The sequence below is a fragment of the Oncorhynchus nerka genome, linkage group LG14 (genome assembly GCF_034236695.1).
Source record: "Oncorhynchus nerka isolate Pitt River linkage group LG14, Oner_Uvic_2.0, whole genome shotgun sequence".
Classification (NCBI taxonomy): domain Eukaryota; kingdom Metazoa; phylum Chordata; class Actinopteri; order Salmoniformes; family Salmonidae; genus Oncorhynchus; species Oncorhynchus nerka.
In genome coordinates, this window is record NC_088409.1 from 19237151 (window position 1) to 19257483 (window position 20333).

The following is a 20333-nucleotide window of genomic DNA, read 5'->3' on the forward strand; positions in this document are numbered from 1 at the left end:
GAGCCTCAGGATCTCATCACAGTATCTCTGTGCATTCAAATTGACATCAATAAAATACAATTGTATTCTCCGTCCATAGCTTATGCCTGCCCATACCATAACCCCACCACCACCATGGGGCTCTGTTCACTAACAGGGATGCCTGCCCATACCATAACCCCACCACCATGGGGCACTGTTCATAACAGGGATGGGCACCATAACCCCACCACCACCATGGGGCTCTGTTCACTAACAGGGATGCCTGCCCATACCATAACCCCACCACCACCATGGGGCTCTGTTCACTAACAGGGATGCCTGCCCATACCATAACCCCACCACCACCATGGGGCTCTGTTCACTAACAGGGATGCCTGCCCATACCATAACCCCACCACCACCATGGGGCACTCTGTTCACTAACAGGGATGCCTGCCCATACCATAACCCCACCACCACCATGGGGCTCTGTTCACTAACAGGGATGCCTGCCCATACCATAACCCCACCACCACCATGGGGCTCTGTTCACTAACAGGGATGCCTGCCCATACCATAACCCCACCACCACCATGGGGCTCTGTTCACTAACAGGGATGCCTGCCCATACCATAACCCCATCACCACCATGGGGCACTCTGTTCACTAACAGGGATGCCTGCCCATACCATAACCCCACCACCACCATGGGGCACTGTTCACTAACAGGGATGCCTGCCCATACCATAACCCCACCACCACCATGGGGCTCTGTTCACTAACAGGGATGCCTGCCCATACCATAACCCCACCACCACCATGGGGCTCTGTTCACTAACAGGGATGCCTGCCCATACCATAACCCCACCACCACCATGGGGCTCTGTTCACTAACAGGGATCTGCCCATACCATAACCCCACCACCACCATGGGGCTCTGTTCACTAACAGGGATGCCTGCCCATACCATAACCCCACCACCACCATGGGGCTCTGTTCACTAACAGGGATGCCTGCCCATACCATAACCCCACCACCACCATGGGGCACTCTGTTCACTAACAGGGATGCCTGCCCATACCATAACCCCACCACCACCATGGGCACTCTGTTCACTAACAGGGATGTAAACACATTTGTGCGTATGGAACATTTCTGTGATCTTTGATTGCGTCTCATGAAACATGGGAACAACACATTATATATTACGTTTTATATTGTTGTTCAGTGTAATTTGTTAAAAAAACATCTTAAATTCACATAATAGGCCTAAAGAAATAATACACTTCCATTGTTAATGCACTTATGCTCAGCCAAGCCCTCACTTGTTTCACAGTAAACACTAAACAGGAAATGGCTATTCTCATGTGGTACATTTCACAACTGTTTCCTGATTTGAGGCATTGTGTTGGTAGAACTTCTTCTCCGTGACTTGACTTTCTTTCTCCTCAGTGCTAAAGGGATATGTATATATTTGATTACCTTTAGGATGGTGCAGGCTCAACTCTTCTCTCTCTTCTCTGTCATTACAGGTAGGCCAAACTCCAGTTTTAGCTATTTCTATTCAGATTCAGTTTTGGTGAAACATTCCTATTTAAGCTTTAGCATTCTTGAATAATTTGGGAATAAAGGAATTATCCCTCTTTAGTGTTGTAATATTCATGAGTATGTGTTTATACAGTATCATAAGAGATGATTTGTTGATCCTTTTTTAAATGTTTTTTAACCTTTACCTAACTAGGCAAGTCAGTTAAGAACAAATTCTTATTTTCAATGACAGCCTAGGAACAGTGGGTTAACTGCCTGTTCAGGGGCAGACCGACTTGTACCTTGTCAGCTCAAGGATATGAACTTGCAACCTTTCGGTTTCTAGTCTAACGCTCTAACCACTAGGCTACCCTGCCACCCCATCCTTTGGGTAGTGACGTGTGTGTTTAAATAAAGTACAATAGAGTACAATAGATAAAGTACAATAGATTGCCAGTTGAACCAATTAGAATACAAGTTAAAAAAAATACTTGAGACCATCAGAAAAAACAAACATGAAATATCCTTAATATGATTGATTTCTCTTTCTCTAATTGTGAACTAATATTCCTCCCACTAGGCACCTTCTCACAATCATGGTCCATGACAGTTCCCCCTGTAGTGAACAGCACCATAGGAGGAGATGTGGTCCTACCCTGCTCCTTCACCCACCCCAAGCAACAAGACTACTCCAAAGGCATCACAGTTCAGTGGATCACCAGACAATTCCATGATACGCCCTTCTTCCAATGCAAGGTGAAAAATGTTACCACGGGTGGAATGAATGAATGCTCCGTTCCAGAGTCATACCAACGCTTCTCAGTCAAAGGAGACCCTAAGCAGAGGGATCTCTCTCTCCTCATCAGAGATCTGGCGGTCACAGACAATGGAGTTTACTTCTGCAGAGTAGAGCTGGACTATTACTGGGGTGATGGGAAGTGGCAGACTGCCAGCGGCACACAGCTCAATATCATTGGTAAAGGTCTCACTACGTTGTCAGCAATAAGGGTCTGGTGGTCTAGGAATATGAAACTCTTTACCACAATGATACTCATGCAAGGTTTGTGCTTTGTCCCTAGCTAAGGCCCAGATTCTCAGCCTGTCTTGGGTAGAGGCGTCCCTCGGACCAGGCAACGGGAGCCTCAGGTGTGTAGTTGAGGGGAACCCCCCATCAACCATCACCTGGTTCTCCTCCTCTAAGGGCAACATAGACCCAGGTGTCAGCACCATAGGAACCCACCCATTTCAGTGGACCAGTTCAATCCCCTACTTCACCCAGGAAGTGTACACCTGCAGGGCAGAGAATAGCCTGGGGAGGGCAGAGAGACGGTTCCCCCCTGGACCCACTGCGCTGACCGTAGCCCTCTCTGTGTGTGGGGTCCTGCTTCTGCTGCTGCTCCTTGGCGTGGCTTTATTTTACCTGAGAAAAAGAGGTAGGTGATCTCTGTAAGAAAATAAATACTAGTTAAGATATTATATTTTTGGCGTATTTACAGATTCATATACTGTCTCTGGTCTTTTCCAAAAGGATACCTGAGATTCTGCAATTCAGAAAAGATTAAGCAGCAATCTGAGTTGTGCACAGATCCTGCTATAGGTAAGGGGTCTTACTCTTTTCTAGACAATATGAGTCTTTGAATAGTATTTCTGATCAGTAATAATTTTTCCTCAGATGAAAGGGCAGAGTGTGAGTTAAAAGCCAGTTTAAGTGGAAGGCTATTCAGTACATTTTTGTCATTTAGCAGATGCTCTATCCAGAGCAACTTACAGGAGCAATTAGGGTTAAGTGCCTCGCTCAAGGGCACATCGGCAGATGTTTCACCTAGTTTGCTCAGGGATTGGAACTGGCCCAACACTCTTAACCCGCTAGACTACCTGCTGCCCTGTTATTCACTATCTCCACACATATGCTTCCCTATGTATCACTCCATCAACTTCTCTTGTCTACGGCCCACTCATTGTCTGTGTATTCTACACCCTCTTCTCCCGTATCCTTCAATCCCTGCCTAGTGTCCCAACTACACCTCTGTAGAAGTGGGCAAAAAGATCAGGTCCAGTGTCGAGTCTGAGCATAGCTCTTCATGTCCTCTCATTCAGTTATAAACTTTGTGCGTCACAGCAGTTTACATTTGTACATTTTACTTCCCTGTTTCTAAAGCTATGGTCAGTGAATCCTCTATCTACGCCAATGTCTCAGAAATGGGTGAGTGGACAAGACCGGGAAGGATTTGCTGATGGTTCAGATCTGTAATGTGTCACACAGTTTCTTACTGTCGTTCTCTACACAAACAGAAAGCCCACAGTCATTGTATAAACATAATTCACCAGAAGATGGCGACATGGAGCTAAATCTGGTATACTCAGACGTTCATCTGAACACCACCACTCAATGTAAGTATTCAATTATTGCAATTTTGGCCCATGAATTCCATAGGTTTACCACCAAGTACCAGAACCAGCTCAGATAAGCTTGTGAAATTGCCCTCTTTTCTTTTAAGCACCCCAAAGAAGCTCTCGTGTCCCAATACCAGATGAAGGTGAATTATTTTTAGTGTTTTTCTTGAAGTGACACAAGAAAGTCTAAGATTGCATAATACAGCTGAGACAGCACTGTCCTTAACATGACATAACATGATATAAACGCCAACCCTTCACTTTTCATTGTCATTCCATTATTCTGATGATGCTGTCCATTGTCATTTCAGGTGTCCACTATGCTATTGTGAAGCTGGGGTGAACTGCCGAGGTGCAGCAGAGAGAATGTAACTCTGGAGGTATGTCATAATGAAACTGACCTCCCTCATTCTGACAGACATTTTTCAAAAGTAATCAACGAGAGTTTAGCAGTCAATCTTATTGAAATTGTTCACAACATTGGGGCAACTTGGTATATTCCGTTTTTATATTGTTATTCTTATGGAGGTGCAATTACATAATTGCCCTACAAGTGTTATTGTAACTGTAGTGTTATTGTAACTGTAGTGTTATTGTAACTGTAGTGTTATTGTAATGTTATTGTAACTGTAGTGTTATTGTAACTGTATTGTTATTGTAACTGTATTGTTATTGTAACTGTATTGTTATTGTAACTGTAGTGTTATTGTAACTGTATTGTTATTGTAACTGTAGTGTTATTGTAACTGTAGTGTTATTGTAACTGTATTGTTATTGTAACTGTAGTGTTATTGTAACTGTAGTGTTATTGTAACTGTAGTGTTATTGTAACTGTAGTGTTATTGTAACTGTAGTGTTATTGTAACTGTAGTGTTATTGTAACTGTAGTGTTATTGTAACTGTAGTGTTATTGTAACTGTAGTGTTATTGTAACTGTAGTGTTATTGTAACTGTAGTGTTATTGTAACTGTAGTGTTATTGTAACTGTAGTGTTATTGTAACTGTATTGTTATTGTAACTGTAGTGTTATTGTAACTGTAGTGTTATTGTAACTGTAGTGTTATTGTAACTGTAGTGTTATTGTAACTGTAGTGTTATTGTAACTGTAGTGTTATTGTAACTGTAGTGTTATTGTAACTGTATTGTTATTGTAACTGTAGTGTTATTGTAACTGTAGTGTTATTGTAACTGTAGTGTTATTGTAACTGTAGTGTTATTGTAACTGTAGTGTTATTGTAACTGTAGTGTTATTGTAACTGTAGTGTTATTGTAACTGTAGTGTTATTGTAACTGTAGTGTTATTGTAACTGTAGTGTTATTGTAACTGTAGTGTTATTGTAACTGTAGTGTTATTGTAACTGTAGTGTTATTGTAACTGTAGTGTTATTGTAACTGTAGTGTTATTGTAACTGTAGTGTTATTGTAACTGTAGTGTTATTGTAACTGTAGTGTTATTGTAACTGTAGTGTTATTGTAACTGTAACTGTAGTGTTATTGTAACTGTAGTGTTATTGTAACTGTAGTTATTGTTATTGTTAACTGTAGTGTGTAACTGTAGTGTTGTAACTGTAGTGTTATTGTAACTGTAGTGTTATTGTAACTGTATTGTTATTGTAACTGTAGTGTTATTGTAACTGTAGTGTTATTGTAACTGTTATTGTAACTGTTATTGTAACTGTAGTGTTATTGTAACTGTAGTGTTATTGTAACTGTAGTGTTATTGTAACTGTTATTGTAACTGTAGTGTTATTGTAACTGTTATTGTGTTATTGTAACTGTAACTGTAGTGTTATTGTAACTGTAGTGTTATTGTAACTGTAGTGTTATTGTAACTGTTATTGTAACTGTTATTGTAACTGTAGTGTTATTGTAGTGTTATTGTAACTGTAGTGTTATTGTTATTGTTATTGTAACTGTAGTGTTATTGTAACTGTAGTGTTATTGTAACTGTAGTGTTATTGTAACTGTAGTGTTATTGTAACTGTAGTGTTATTGTAACTGTAGTGTTATTGTAACTGTATTGTTATTGTAACTGTATTGTTATTGTAACTGTATTGTTATTGTAACTGTTATTGTAACTGTATTGTTATTGTAACTGTGTATTGTTATTGTAACTGTAGTGTTATTGTAACTGTATTGTTATTGTAACTGTAGTGTTATTGTAACTGTAGTGTTATTGTAACTGTAGTGTTATTGTAGTGTTATTGTAACTGTATTGTTATTGTAACTGTAGTGTTATTGTAACTGTAGTGTTATTGTAACTGTATTGTTATTGTAACTGTAGTGTTATTGTAACTGTATTGTTATTGTAACTGTAGTGTTATTGTAACTGTAGTGTTATTGTAACTGTAGTGTTATTGTAACTGTATTGTTATTGTAACTGTAGTGTTATTGTAACTGTAGTGTTATTGTAACTGTATTGTTATTGTAACTGTAGTGTTATTGTAACTGTAGTGTTATTGTAACTGTAGTGTTATTGTAACTGTAGTGTTATTGTAACTGTAGTGTTATTGTAACTGTAGTGTTATTGTAACGTTCCTTTTAAACACACGTCACATGAACCCAAAGAAGAACTCCAGCGCGGTCATTCGCCTCAGCCACCACAGAAGCAGCTGATGCTATCTGGGCCAAACTTCAGTGTATCTCTGGTTGAGTGTGGTCATCCACCAGCTCTGCAAGGAACTCTGTCATCGAACTACTGAAGGGGTTTCTCATATTTGTAAGGGGTGTGTACTGGCGGCAGAGAAGTCAGACGCAGGAGAGCAAGGACTGGGTTTCCAAACGGCGCAGTTCAAAAAACATTTTAACTACCGGAAAACAGAACAATCAAATAATGGGTACATAACCCGACTCACACCAGTACAGACGTGCACAAGCACTTACAATAAACAATCTGACAAGGACATGAGGGGGAACAGAGGGTTAAAAACACAACATGTAATTGATGGGATTGGGAACCAGGTGTGATGGAAGACAAAACCAAAGGAAAATGAAAAGAGGATCAGCGATGGCTAGAAGGTCGGTGACTTCGACCGCCGAACGCCGCCTGAACAAGGAGAGGGACCAACTTCAGCGGAAGTCGTGACAATATTGGTGTATAATAATCATAATAATACATAGTATTTATATAGCATTTTTCAAGGACGCAAAGTCGCTTGGGTCCATGTCCATGTTCTTACCATGTGGTGCATCACTAAACGAAACGAAACGTCCCTGTAGGACCACGAAGCAGAAAGAGTGTGGTGCATCACTAAACGAAACTAAACGTCCCTGTAGAACCACGAAGCAGAAAGAGTGTGGTGCATTTGTACATGTAAATGTATTGGTTTCCTTTGGCTGCAGTGTTTCTGGTGTTCTCAAAGTGTCACGGAGGATCTAGTTCCTCTGGACCACATGCAGAGAGTAACTCATTCAGGTTCTTAAGTTTGTACAGCTGATGCATAAGACTGTGGCTCGCCATGGTAATGTCCTTTTAGGGTGTGGTTTGGTTCCCATATCTGGCTTCACTTGCTTATATAGAGACTAGGCCTACTGGTATGCATAGCCAGAGTGTGTGTGTGCGCGCGCCTTTATGCGGTAAGGTTTTCTAAGCACTCTTTCCCATTCTGCTCTGTAGCAGTCCCTGGAAGTGGTGACAGAGAAGAGCATCCTGCCCTCGTCTCCATGGTAACAGCTGTTTATGGATGGAGGGTGACAGAAACAAAACCCTACTGCTGCAAAGCATCGAAATATGAAAAACTCCTTCCTGATGGGGTTCAGTCTTATTTCATCGCTATCCATTTTGTTATGTAGCTTGATTGACATGGGCCTAACATCTGGGCCTAGTTTGTTATTTTTTGTAAGTGTCTGTGGGTGCCTAGGAACAGTGGGTTAACTGCCTTGTTCTGTGTGAGAATGACATAATGATGATGTTTAAAGCATGTAGATGTAAATAATACACTACACTGAAACTATTTTAGCATGGCCTGGGGTAGTCCCATTAGTGCAGTCCCCTTGGGATAGGATGGTGGGCCTATAGTTTAACACCTGTTGACACCACATGGTTACCAATTCAATGCAAAACCTACATTAGGTCTGACAAAGTAATGTGAGCTTCTTGCTTGCTTGCAATGTGGGTGTAAAAATGGTTAAATGAACCTGGGACAAATTCAATTCAGCTGTCGATATAGTACGGAGGTCGAATAGGTATGGGTCTATGGTGCAGGCTACAATGATATAGGGCCTAAAGTGTCTTTAACAATAGTAGGAACACGTTTGATGAACTTCAAACATATTCAGATTGATAGCTACATGCTTAATCATCTTCTACAGATCAACTTCAACCATCATGTGAACACTATTTAGGTGGAGACTGTAAATGCTTCATCATTTACATCCATAACACACGCGGTAATGCTGCCAGTAGCATGCGGCTAGAAATGAGACCCAATCGTGCGTGAGACTATACGTGTTTTGATGGCGCTTTCTCTTCCAGCCAGGCATTTTATGTCCATGGGCGAGTTCGTTTTTCTTTACCCGGTGTCTTACACATTTTAGTCCATTCCATTGGTCCTTAAATAAATTCACCACTCGCCTGGGGCCATGCAAAACGAACTGGCCCATTGAGTAAAAGCAACATTGTAACGGTTGAAGTTGAAAAATGCTACTGTTTCCTGGGAACCCCACCCCAACTGAATCTCACCCTCAATGAAGTAGGGTTTCCACGAGTTACCACAGCCGCAAAGTCTAACTTGGCTATCGTAAAAAATGTAACTTGCAATTGTGCTTTTTGGTCTTATTTTAAGGTTACGGTTAGGCATAAGGTTAGGATTAGGTTTAAAATCACATTTTAAGAAGATTTGTAGAAACAGGCGGGGTTTATGACTTTGTGGCGGTGGTAACTAGTAACGACCATGAAGTAGACGAAGCACAGTAGTAGCAGCTGCCTGTGTTTCTTGGGCCACGGTAAACTGTAGTCTAGACTATTTACACTGTATTTTATTTATTTATACATATCAAAATGTCTCACACTGTTGTTACTACCACCACCACGACGAGATCGTCTTCGGGCGAAGGATTCTTGAATTTGGGCTATACTCGCTCTGTACAAGGATTACTGAAAATCGCCCAAGTGGTAAGAGTTTTTTATCAGATATTTATACTGATGTTGTGCACAGAATTATACATATTTTTTAAACTTTTTTATTTTTAATGTTGGGTTTGGGTTGTATTTTATATTGCTTACTGTCTGCTGTCTTCGTGATCTTTAATCCAAAATGTGGAGAATGCACTCAAAAATTGAGGATAAAGGGGAGCGAGGTGCGTAACAGAAACTCTGATTCATTCGTATACTACTAGCAGTAGTGGAAAAAGTACCCAATTGTTGTAAAAGTAAAGATACCTTAATAGAAAATGACTCAAGAAAAAGTGAAATTTACCCAGTAATATATTATTTGAGTAAAAGTCTAAAAGTATTTGGTTTCAACTATACTTAAGTATCAAAACCTAATGTAACTGCTATAATATACTTAAGATTCAAAAGTAAAAGTCTAAATCATTTAAAATTCCTTATATTATGCAATCCACACGGCATCATTTTCATGTTTTCTTTATTTGCTCTAACACTCAGACATAATTTATAAACGATGCATGTGTTGAGTCAAGTCTGCCAGATCAGAGGCCATGGGGATGACCAGGGATGTTCTCTTGATAAGTGTGTGAATTAGACCATTTTCCTGTCGTGCTAAGCATTCAAAATGTAACGAGTACTTTTGGGTGTCAGGGAAAATGTATGGAGTGAAAAGTACATTATTTTCTTTAGGAATGTAGTGAAGTAAAAGCTGTCAAAAATATAAATAGTAAAGTACAGATACCCCAAAAAACTACTTAGGTAGTACTTTAAAGTATTTTTACTTAAGTACTTTACACCACTGTCTACTAGGTGGCTTTCTCTGACGGTTAGGCTACGACTAGGCTACTTTACAAAACATTAACATGCAAACATGAATTAGGCCTATACCAGTGGGAACCAATAGCCTTTATAACAGGAATTAGGCCTATACCAGTGGGAACCAATAGCCTTTATAACAGGAATTAGGCCTATACCAGTGGGAACCAATAGCCTTTATAACAGGAATTAGGCCTATACCAGTGGGAACCAATAGCCTTTATAACAGGAATTAGGCCGATACCAGTGGAAACCAATAGCCTTTATAACCTGAATTAGGCCTATACCAGTGGGAACCAATAGCCTTTATAACAGGAATTAGGCCTATACCAGTGGGAACCAATAGCCTTTATAACAGGAATTAGGCCTATACCAGTGGGAACCAATAGCCTTTATAACAGGAATTAGGCCTATACCAGTGGGAACCAATAGCCTTTATAACCTGAATTAGGCCTATACCAGTGGGAACCAATAGCCTTTATAACCTGAATTAGGCCTATACCAGTGGGAACCAATAGCCTTTATAACAGGAATTAGGCCTATACCAGTGGGAACCAATAGCCTTTATAACCTGAATCAGGCCTATACCAGTGGGAACCAATAGCCTTTATAACAGGAATTAGGCCTATACCAGTGGGAACCAATAGCCTTTATAACAGGAATTAGGCCTATACCAGTGGGAACCAATAGCCTTTATAACAGGAATTAGGCCTATCAACCTTGACGGCCCACTCATTGTCTGTCTATTCTACACCCTCTTCTCCCATATCCTTCAATCCCTGCCTGGGAACCAATAGCCTTTATAACCTGATTCATTAGGCCTATACCAGTGGGAACCAATAGCCTTTATAACCTGAATTAGGCCTATACCAGTGGAAACCAATAGCCTTTATAACCTGAATTAGGCCTATACCAGTGGAAACCAATAGCCTTTATAACCTGAATTAGGCCTATACCAGTGGAAACCAATAGCCTTTATAACCTGAATTAGGCCTATACCAGTGGGAACAATAGCCTTTATAACCTGAATTAGGCCTATACCAGTGGAAACCAATAGCCTTTATAAAAACTACAAGTTTAGTGGACTACTAAAATATTTTAAGTGACTGAGACTAGAATCTACACTGGGAGCCCCCCCCCCCTCCAAAGATTGAGCTGTGCATTAACTCTCCATGAGGCTAAATGTCAGGTGGGCAGGTGATACCGGCCACAGTCAGATCAACATCCAGTTTTGATTGAGATGTCCAGTAATTGTTTAAAATAGTGGAAGTCTTGGCAGATTATAATTTAGTTGTTGATTTGTGTAATGGAGGAACTTGTCCCATTGTGTGTGGTGACGTCATATTGCTGTCTACCTTCAAATAAATGAATGTTTATCATCATCTCTCAGAATGTCAGATTTTCGTAATTAATGACACTTTATTACACCTTCATAACGAAGGTTGTGAAATCAGGGCTTCAGGAAAATCAGGGAAATCACATCTTCATAACAACGGTTGTGAAATCAGGGGAGAACAAACGTTGTCTGTTCTCCCCTCTTTATATTTGTGTTTGGCACAGTAGAATACAGTGGGGTTGCATCTTAATCTTCACTACATTTCTGTTACATTCTTGCTTATTTATAGTCATCACAGGAATGATGGTGGTGTTTCAGAGGAAAAACGGAGGAAGCTGGTTTTGGGTGTTATTTCCTGTTTACAGAAGTGTTTAGTGGCTAATGGCTTTCAGCCTCTCCCTTGTGGTTTAATAATGTCAATGTTGTTCCATATACCTGCAACTGCCCTACAATATGAAGCAATAAAGCATGTTTAACGGCATGTGAACGGGAAAATTGTGAACCTTGAACATTAGCCATGTGAGAGCTGGGTTGTGTTGAAAACTAGATTCTGGATCTGGACCAACTTACTGTTACCAGACTTTTTATTTATTTTATTTCACCTCTATTTAACCAGGTAGGCCAGTTGATAACAAGTTCTCATTTACAACTGCGGCCTGGCCAAGATAAAGCAAAGCAGTGTGACAGAAAAAACAACACAGAGGTACACATAGAATAAAAAGCGTACAGTCAATAACCCAGTAGATAAAAGAAAGTCTATATACAGTGTGAGGAGGTAGGCAATAAATAGGCCATGGTAGCAAAGTAATTACAATTTAGCAGATTAACACTGGAGTGATAAATGAGCAGATGATGATGTGCAGGTAGAGATACTGGTGTGCAAAAGAGCAGAAAAAGAAATAAAAACAATATGGGGATGAGGTAGGTAGATTGGGTGGGCTATTTACAGATGGACTATGTACAGTTGCAGCGATCGGTTAGCTGCTCAGATAGCTGATGCTTAAAGTTAGTGAGGGAAATATAAGTCTCCAGCTTCACTTATAGATGACCTGGAGCCAGTGGGTCTGGCGACGAATATGTAGCGAGGGCCAACTAAAGCATACAGGTCGTAATGGTGGGAGGTTTAAGGGGCTTTGGTCATAAAAATGATGGCACTGTGATAGACTACATCCAGTTTGTTGAGTAGATTATTGGAAGCTATTATTGGAATGAGAGTTTACAGTCTAGCCAGACACCTAGGTATTTGTAGTTGTCCACATATTCTAGGTCAGAACCGTCCAGGGTAGTGATGCTAGTCGGGTGGGCGGGTGTGGGCAGCGAACGGTTGAAAAGCATGCATTTGGTTTTACTAGCGTTTAAGAGCAGTTGGAGGCCATGGAAGGAGTGTAGTATGGCATTGAAGCTTGTTTAGAGGTTAGTTAACACAGTGTCCAAAGAAGGGCCAGAAGTATACAGAATGGCAGCGTCTGCGTACAGGTGGATCAGGGAATCACCCACAGCAAGAGCGACATCATTGATATATACAGAGAAAAGAGTCAGCCCGAGAATTGAACCCTGTGGTACCCCCATAGAGACTGCCAGAGGTCCGGACAACAGGCCCTCCGATTTGACACACTGAACTCTGTCTGCGAAGTAGTTGGTGAACCAGGCACGGCAGTCATTTGAGAAACCAAGGCTATTGAGTCTGCTGATAAGAATACAGTGAATGACAGAGTCGAAAGCCTTGGCCAGGTCGATGAAGACAGCTGCACAGTACTGTCTTTTATCGATGGCGGTTATGATATCGTTTAGTACCTTGAGCGTGGCTGAGGTACACCCGTGACCGGCTCGGAAACCAGATTGCACAGCGGAGAAGGTACGGTGGGATTCGAAATGGTCAGTGACTGTTTATTAACTTGGCTTTCGAAGACTTTAGATAGGCAGGGCAGGATGGATATAGGCCTATAACAGTTTGGGTCTAGAGTGTCACCCTCTTTGAAGAGGGGGGTGACCGCGGCAGCTTTCCAATCTTTAGGAATCACGGACAATACGGAAGAGAGGTTGAACAGACTGGTAATATGGGTTGCAACAATGGTGGCGGTCAATTTTAGAAAGAGAGGGTCCAGATTGTCTAGCCCAGCTGATTTGTATGGGTCCCGGTTTTGCAGCTCTTTCAGAACATCTGCTATCTGGATTTGGGTGAAGGAGAAGCTGGGGAGGCTTGGGCAAGTAGCTGCGGGGGGTGCGGAGCTGTTGGCCGGGGTTGGGGTAGCCAGGAGGAAAGCATGGCCAGCAGTATAGAAATGCTTATTGAAATGTTATATTATCATGGATTTATCGGTGGTGACCGTGTTACATAGCCTCAGTGCAGTGTGCAACTGGGAGGAGGTGCTCTTATTCTCCATGGACTTTACAATGTCCCAAAACCTTTTGGAGTTAGAGCTACAGGATGCACATTTCTGTTTGAAAGAGCTGGCCTTTGCTTTCCTGACTGACTGCGTGTATTGGTTCCTGACTTCCCTGAACAGTTGCATATCACGGGGACTATTCAATGCTATTGCAGTCCGCTATTGCAGACTAAGATACATTTTTAACATAGGAGTTGATATGGTGCCAATATGCTCCACGATTGGAATCATACTGGGACATGGAAACACATTGTTATTTGTCTGTGTGTTTGCAGGTAGCACTCCTGATTGCGTTCCTGTGTGTACATTGTGCACGAGGTTGGACTGATTACTCAGCCTTTCGGTACTTTGAGGTGGTGACGCTATGGTTCCTCATAGCCTTCCTCATCTTCTACCTCATGTATGTGTTCAGACTGCAGAGTAAGATCCCCTGTATCAACTGGACAATGACGGTGAGTGGCCCTGCAAATGACACACACACACACACACACACACACACACACACACACACACACACACACACACACACACACACACACACACACACACACACACACACACACACACACACACACACACACACACACACACACACACACACACACACACACACACACACACACACACACACACACACACACACACACTTACATTGTTTACATGTTAGTTATTTAGCAGACTTTCTTATCCAGAGAGACTTACAGTAGTGTGCATAATATTTTAAACTTTCTCTGTACTTTTTCCACAGACACGCGTTCCAGCACTTATCTATACCATTCATTGTTTCAGGAGTTACTGCATTATGGCGTTGGGACCATCCTGGTCTTCATTGCCTCTATTGTTGCAGCTGTTAAGAGTGGAGGTGTGTCTGAACTCGAAGCTGGTTCGGTGAGTAACATAGCAGATGCTTTCCTGTTTTCTGGTGCTCCATTCCAAAGCTGAAGAATGTTAATTATTTTTTATCTATCCTAGTATCTCAGCATTTAGCTGAAGATAATTGAGAGGCCCTGTTTGCAAAAATGAAACCTTATATCTAAGCTCTCCATAGTTTATTTCTGTTTGTTATGTGGTGAGTGTGTGGGATTTCACTTTAAAGCAGGCCAAATGGCTATTAAAGGGGAGTGGAAACACTAGGCTTTACAACACCAGCTAACTGGAACTGTAAATCACCATATTGGCATTGTTGCATCACTGGCAGGATTTCCCTTTAAAGCAGGCCAAATGGCTATTAAAGGGGAGTGGAAACACTAGGCTTTAGAACACCAGCTAACTGGAACTGTAAATCACCATATTGGGATTGTTGCATCACTGGCAGGATTTCCCTTTAAAGCAGGCCAAATGGCTATTAAAGGGGAGTGGAAAAACTAGGCTTTAGAACACCAGCTAACTGGAACTGTAAATCACCATATTGGCATTGTTGCATCACTGGCAGGATTTCCCTTTAAAGCAGGCCAAATGGCTATTAAAGGGGAGTGGAAACACTCGGCTTTAGAACACCAGCTAACTGGAACTGTAAATCACCATATTGGCATTGTTGCATCACTGGTAGGATTTCCCAAAAAAGGCCGAATTTGAAAACTGTCTGAAAATTTGCTGGTTTCAAACCATATCCAAAGGTTTTATACATATTTTGAAAGCTGAGAAACAGCCCTTAAATTATATTACATACAATAGCACCACATCAATCAAATGGTAATCAGTTAAGAACAATCTGATACGAAAATCTGTTTTTTTCCCCCCCAAACAACTGCTAATCAGAATAGTAATATGTTCTACTATGATTGAGTTCCAGACGTTTTAGTGAATGGTGGTATTTTTCTAGAATTCTATGGAATGTTCTGTTATCAGACCCTTTCTTATATGGATTGTATATTAAACACAAATGTGAACCAAAACATATTACAAATGGCATTTAGTCTTACATATGATGAGGAAAGACATACACAAGTAATATAATATGAATAAATCAAGAACTTTATTGAAAAACTGAGGGGAATACATCGTCTCACTCAAGCCTGAAAACAAAGTGCAAGTCCACATCGAAAATTGGAATGACAAAATATGATAAGAATAAGTAATATAATAACAATAATTGGCTTTGACAACTTCAATTTCTTCTGCACATACATTCCACTGGGTTTATAGCCTTATACAGGAAGAGTCAGAATGGGAACAAATTAAAAGCATGCAAGAGAGGTGAAATGACCAGCCAGTAGTTCAGATTGTCACTGAAGACTAGGAGTCCCTTTACTAGTTAGTGTATGTCTGCAATGAGTCACACTCACTGGAGTACCACAACCTAAAATAATGGATCCCCCTACAATGCATAACTACTTGCCCTTGCATTCTGGTGCAACACAAACAAACCACGTCATAATCTCCTTTCTATCTTTCCTGTAAAAAAAATCCAACCATTTCTAGAGTTGTCCTCCAGTACAATGAAGTTCACCTAGGCTGTGAGAGTGAGGGTGTGGTTGTCCCTTGGACTGTCTGTAGCCTAAGCAGCATGTTGTCCAGTCTCTACAGCCCCTATCTCCCTTGGCCCTGTCTGCAGCCTAAGCAGCATGTTGTCCAGTCTCTACAGCCCCTATCTCCCTTGGCCCTGTCTGCAGCATGTTGTCCAGTCTCTACAGCCCCTATCTCCCTTGGCCCTGTCTGCAGCATGTTGTCCAGTCTCTACAGCAACTATCTCCCTTGGCCCTGTCTGCAGCATGTTGTCCAGTCTCTACAGCCCCTATCTCCCTTGGCTCTGTCTGCAGCATGTTGTCCAGTCTCTACAGCCCCTATCTCCCTTGGCCCTGTCTGCAGCCTAAGCAGCATGGTGTCCAGTCTCTACAGCCCCTATCTCCCTTGGCCCTGTCTGCAGCCTAAGCAGCATATTGTCCAGTCTCTACAGCCCCTATCTCCCTTGGCCCTGTCTGCAGCATGTTGTCCAGTCTCTACAGCCCCTATCTCCCTTGGCCCTGTCTGCAGCCTAAGCAGCATGTTGTCCAGTCTCTACAGCCCCTATCTCCCTTGGCCCTGTCTGCAGCATGTTGTCCAGTCTCTACAGCCCCTATCTCCCTTGGCCCTGTCTGCAGCATGTTGTCCAGTCTCTACAGCCCCTATCTCCCTTGGCCCTGTCTGCAGCATGTTGTCCAGTCTCTACAGCCCCTATCTCCCTTGGCCCTGTCTGCAGCCTAAGCAGCATGTTGTCCAGTCTCTACAGCCCCTATCTCCCTTGGCCCTGTCTGCAGCATGTTGTCCAGTCTCTACAGCCCCTATCTCCCTTGGCCCTGTCTGCAGCCTAAGCAGCATGTTGTCCAGTCTCTACAGCCCCTATCTCCCTTGGCCCTGTCTGCAGCATGTTGTCCAGTCTCTACAGCCCCTATCTCCCTTGGCCCTGTCTGCAGCCTAAGCAGCATGTTGTCCAGTCTCTACATCCCCTATCTCCCTTGGCCCTGTCTGCAGCATGTTGTCCAGTCTCTACATCCCCTATCACCCTTGGCCCTGTCTGCAGCATGTTGTCCAGTCTCTACAGCCCCTATCTCCCTTGGACTGTCTGTAGCCTAAGCAGCATATTGTCCAGTCTCTACAGCCCCTATCTCCCTTGGACTGTCTGCAGCCTAAGCAGCATGTTGTCCAGTCTCTACAGCCCCTATCTCCCTTGGCCCTGTCTGTAGCCTAAGCAGCATGGTGTCCAGTCTCTACAGCCCCTATCTCCCTTGGACTGTCTGCAGCATAAGCAGCATGTTGTCCAGTCTCTACAGCCCCTATTTCCCTTGGCCCTGTCTGTAGCCTAAGCAGCATGGTGTCCAGTCTCTACAGCCCCTATCTCCCTTGGCCCTGTCTGCAACCTAAGCAGCATGTTGTTCAGTCTCTACAGCCCCTATCTCCCTTGGCCCTGTCTGCAGCATGTTGTCCAGTCTCTACAGCCCCTATCTCCCTTGGCCCTGTCTGCAGCATGTTGTCCAGTCTCTACAGCCCCTATTTCCCTTGGCCATGTCTGTAGCCTAAGCAGCATGTTGTCCAGTCTCTACAGCCCCTATCTCCCTTGGCCCTGTCTGCAGCCTAAGCAGCATATTGTCCAGTCTCTACAGCCCCTATCTCCCTTGGCCCTGTCTGCAGCCTAAGCAGCATGTTGTCCAGTCTCTACAGCCCCTATCTCCCTTGGCCCTGTCTGCAGCATGTTGTCCAGTCTCTACAGCCCCTATCTCCCTTGGCCCTGTCTGCAGCATGTTGTCCAGTCTCTACAGCCCCTATCTCCCTTGGCCCTGTCTGCAGCATGTTGTCCAGTCTCTACAGCCCCTATCTCCCTTGGCCCTGTCTGTAGCCTAAGCAGCATGTTGTCCAGTCTCTACAGCCCCTATCTCCCTTGTCCCTGTCTGCAGCATGTTGTCCAGTCTCTACAGCCCCTATCTCCCTTGGCCCTGTCTGCAGCCTAAGCAGCATGTTGTCCAGTCTCTACAGCCCCTATCTCCCTTGGCCCTGTCTGCAGCCTAAGCAGCATGTTGTCCAGTCTCTACATCCCCTATCTCCCTTGGCCCTGTCTGCAGCATGTTGTCCAGTCTCTACATCCCCTATCACCCTTGGCCCTGTCTGCAGCATGTTGTCCAGTCTCCTTGGACTGTCTGCAGCCCCTCCATCTCCCTTGGCCCTGTCTGTAGCCTAAGCAGCATATTGTCCAGTCTCTACAGCCCCTATCTCCCTTGGACTGTCTGCAGCCTAAGCAGCATGTTGTCCAGTCTCTACAGCCCCTATCTCCCTTGGACTGTCTGCAGCCTAAGCAGCATGTTGTCCAGTCTCTACAGCCCCTATCTCCCTTGGCCCTGTCTGTAGCCTAAGCAGCATGGTGTCCAGTCTCTACAGCCCCTATCTCCCTTGGACTGTCTGCAGCCTAAGCAGCATGTTGTCCAGTCTCTACAGCCCTTATTTCCCTTGGCCCTGTCTGTAGCCTAAGCAGCATGGTGTCCAGTCTCTACAGCCCCTATCTCCCTTGGCCCTGTCTGCAGCCTAAGCAGCATGTTGTTCAGTCTCTACAGCCCCTATCTCCCTTGGCCCTGTCTGCAGCATGTTGTCCAGTCTCTATAGCCCCTATCTCCCTTGGCCCTGTCTGCAGCCTAAGCAGCATGTTGTCCAGTCTCTATCTTCCTTGACACTGTCTAGCTAGCTAGCTGCAAATTCAGTCAGACACTAGCCAGTTGATTTGAGCTCTTAGCTAATGCCAATGACAAATGCTCTTCAAATTGCCAATATGAGCATTTTATTTTTTACAGTTAGTGAACACAACATTAACATGGAAAAGGACAAGAGAAGAGCTAGCTAAATCAACAAAATAGCTTGCTAGTTGCCTCAGCTTGGCTGACTGTCTAGTCGGCTTGTTATCAAATAAATGTAATTTCACAGCCTCATCTTATCAATCAAAAAAAAAACTCTAAAATGTAAATGTTATAAATAGCAACATAAAAATGCATTCTATACAGTTTCTTGCCTTAATATTGTTGTCCTCTCAATGACAAAGCTATCAAAGTTGTGAGAAACTTTTCAGGTCCAGTGGAGACAAGGCGTTTCCTGATGTCAGCATTGGCGTCAGTCGTTACTATAGCAATTCAAGATGGTGCTACTCGAATAAACATTGTTCAATATCAAAATCCCAATTGAATGTTAAATGCACATGTTTAGTATTAGTTGATGGAATACATCTCTTAACTTTACTTCCTCGTGTTTCCATTCACCTTTAAGGAGTTCATCCCATCCTGTCAAGTACAGTTTTGAGATCTAAAAAGTCAGTTAATAATCATTCTCCTAAAATGGTCTTTTCCTCTTTCACTTGTAACCAGCTTGGGGACTTACAGCTGTCCCCTCAATGCTTGACAGATGACCAACGTGTAGGGTTTTTATAATGAGGCATCTTTCTTGTTGACCTTTACAGGCATTTGGCTTCATCGCCACATTCCTACTGGCTGTCAGCATATGGACATCCTATAAGGTCACATGTGGTTCCCAGCCAACCAGTAAGTCTGAAATTCTTTGAAATCCTTATTGGGTTTTCCTTCAATTGCTTAGCGACATGTACCGAGCCTCTGAAAGACAGACGCTCAACTGAAAAGGAATTCAATTATAACCTGTAATCATATCATGAAATAGATGCATATTTGCTACAGTGGAGCTTTCTTTTGCAACGCAGATCAGGAGTTAATTCCGTTCCATTTCCTGTGCTGCCGGCTATTACGTAGTGCTGTTACAAGGGCTAGGAAGTGCTTTTTGTTCTTAGTTGACTAAACTTTGGTTAACTAGTGTTTCCTCTTTCCCCATCACTCTTCCTCTATCTCGAACTGTAGGTGCTTCTGTGTAAAACGGATCTATCATTTCTTCCCCTGAAGTACCAAGATGACTTCATTGTCAGTGTTCTGTGCGACAGTAACTTCTTACCCCAACAACTGGCCCGGGGCCCATTAAACAATCAGAACTTCAGCTTAGCCCGAGACTGGTTTCACTTCAGGATAGTTACAAGTTAGCCAGTTAACTTTGTTAAACACTCTATTTTGTACAGTTTACAAAGAATGCTTAAAGTAATTTCTCCTTCTTTGAGATACACCATCCTGATGACCGGTCAGTTGTTAGGGATAAGAAGTCACCTGTGTGTGCTTTGAAGAGCAGGCAGCTGTTGTTTCATATAAGTGCCTCCAGAGTGTTTAAACTAAGGGCTAGGCTGAGAGCCAGACCAAACCACCCCTCCATCTTGAATGGTCGCTATTTGAATGCTTTGAAATCAAGAGGACATAAGCTGTTTTTCAGTGTTGCCCTGAAGCTTTTTAGAGTT

General features: G+C 42.8%; 1 protein-coding gene across 3 annotated transcripts; it reads left to right on the plus strand.

Annotated features, from left to right (window-relative positions):
- Window positions 1–1358: 1358 nt before the first annotated feature.
- On the plus strand, window positions 1359–13895 carry siglec15l (sialic acid binding Ig-like lectin 15, like). Of its 3 annotated transcripts, none has more exons than XM_065027683.1 (9): window positions 1359–1493; window positions 2069–2464; window positions 2568–2921; window positions 3017–3085; window positions 3647–3691; window positions 3781–3879; window positions 3987–4025; window positions 4194–4262; window positions 13807–13895. In XM_065027683.1, exons 1-8 carry the CDS (start codon window positions 1451–1453, stop codon window positions 4223–4225), a joined length of 1077 nt encoding a protein of 358 aa, XP_064883755.1. In that variant the 5' UTR covers window positions 1359–1450; the 3' UTR covers window positions 4226–4262; window positions 13807–13895. The 3 variants fall into 3 exon arrangements, with proteins under 3 accessions (XP_064883755.1, XP_064883754.1, XP_064883756.1); XM_065027682.1 differs by lacking the exon at window positions 13807–13895 and adding an exon at window positions 7499–7835; XM_065027684.1 differs by lacking the exon at window positions 13807–13895 and adding an exon at window positions 6451–7167.
- Window positions 13896–20333: the final 6438 nt, after the last annotated feature.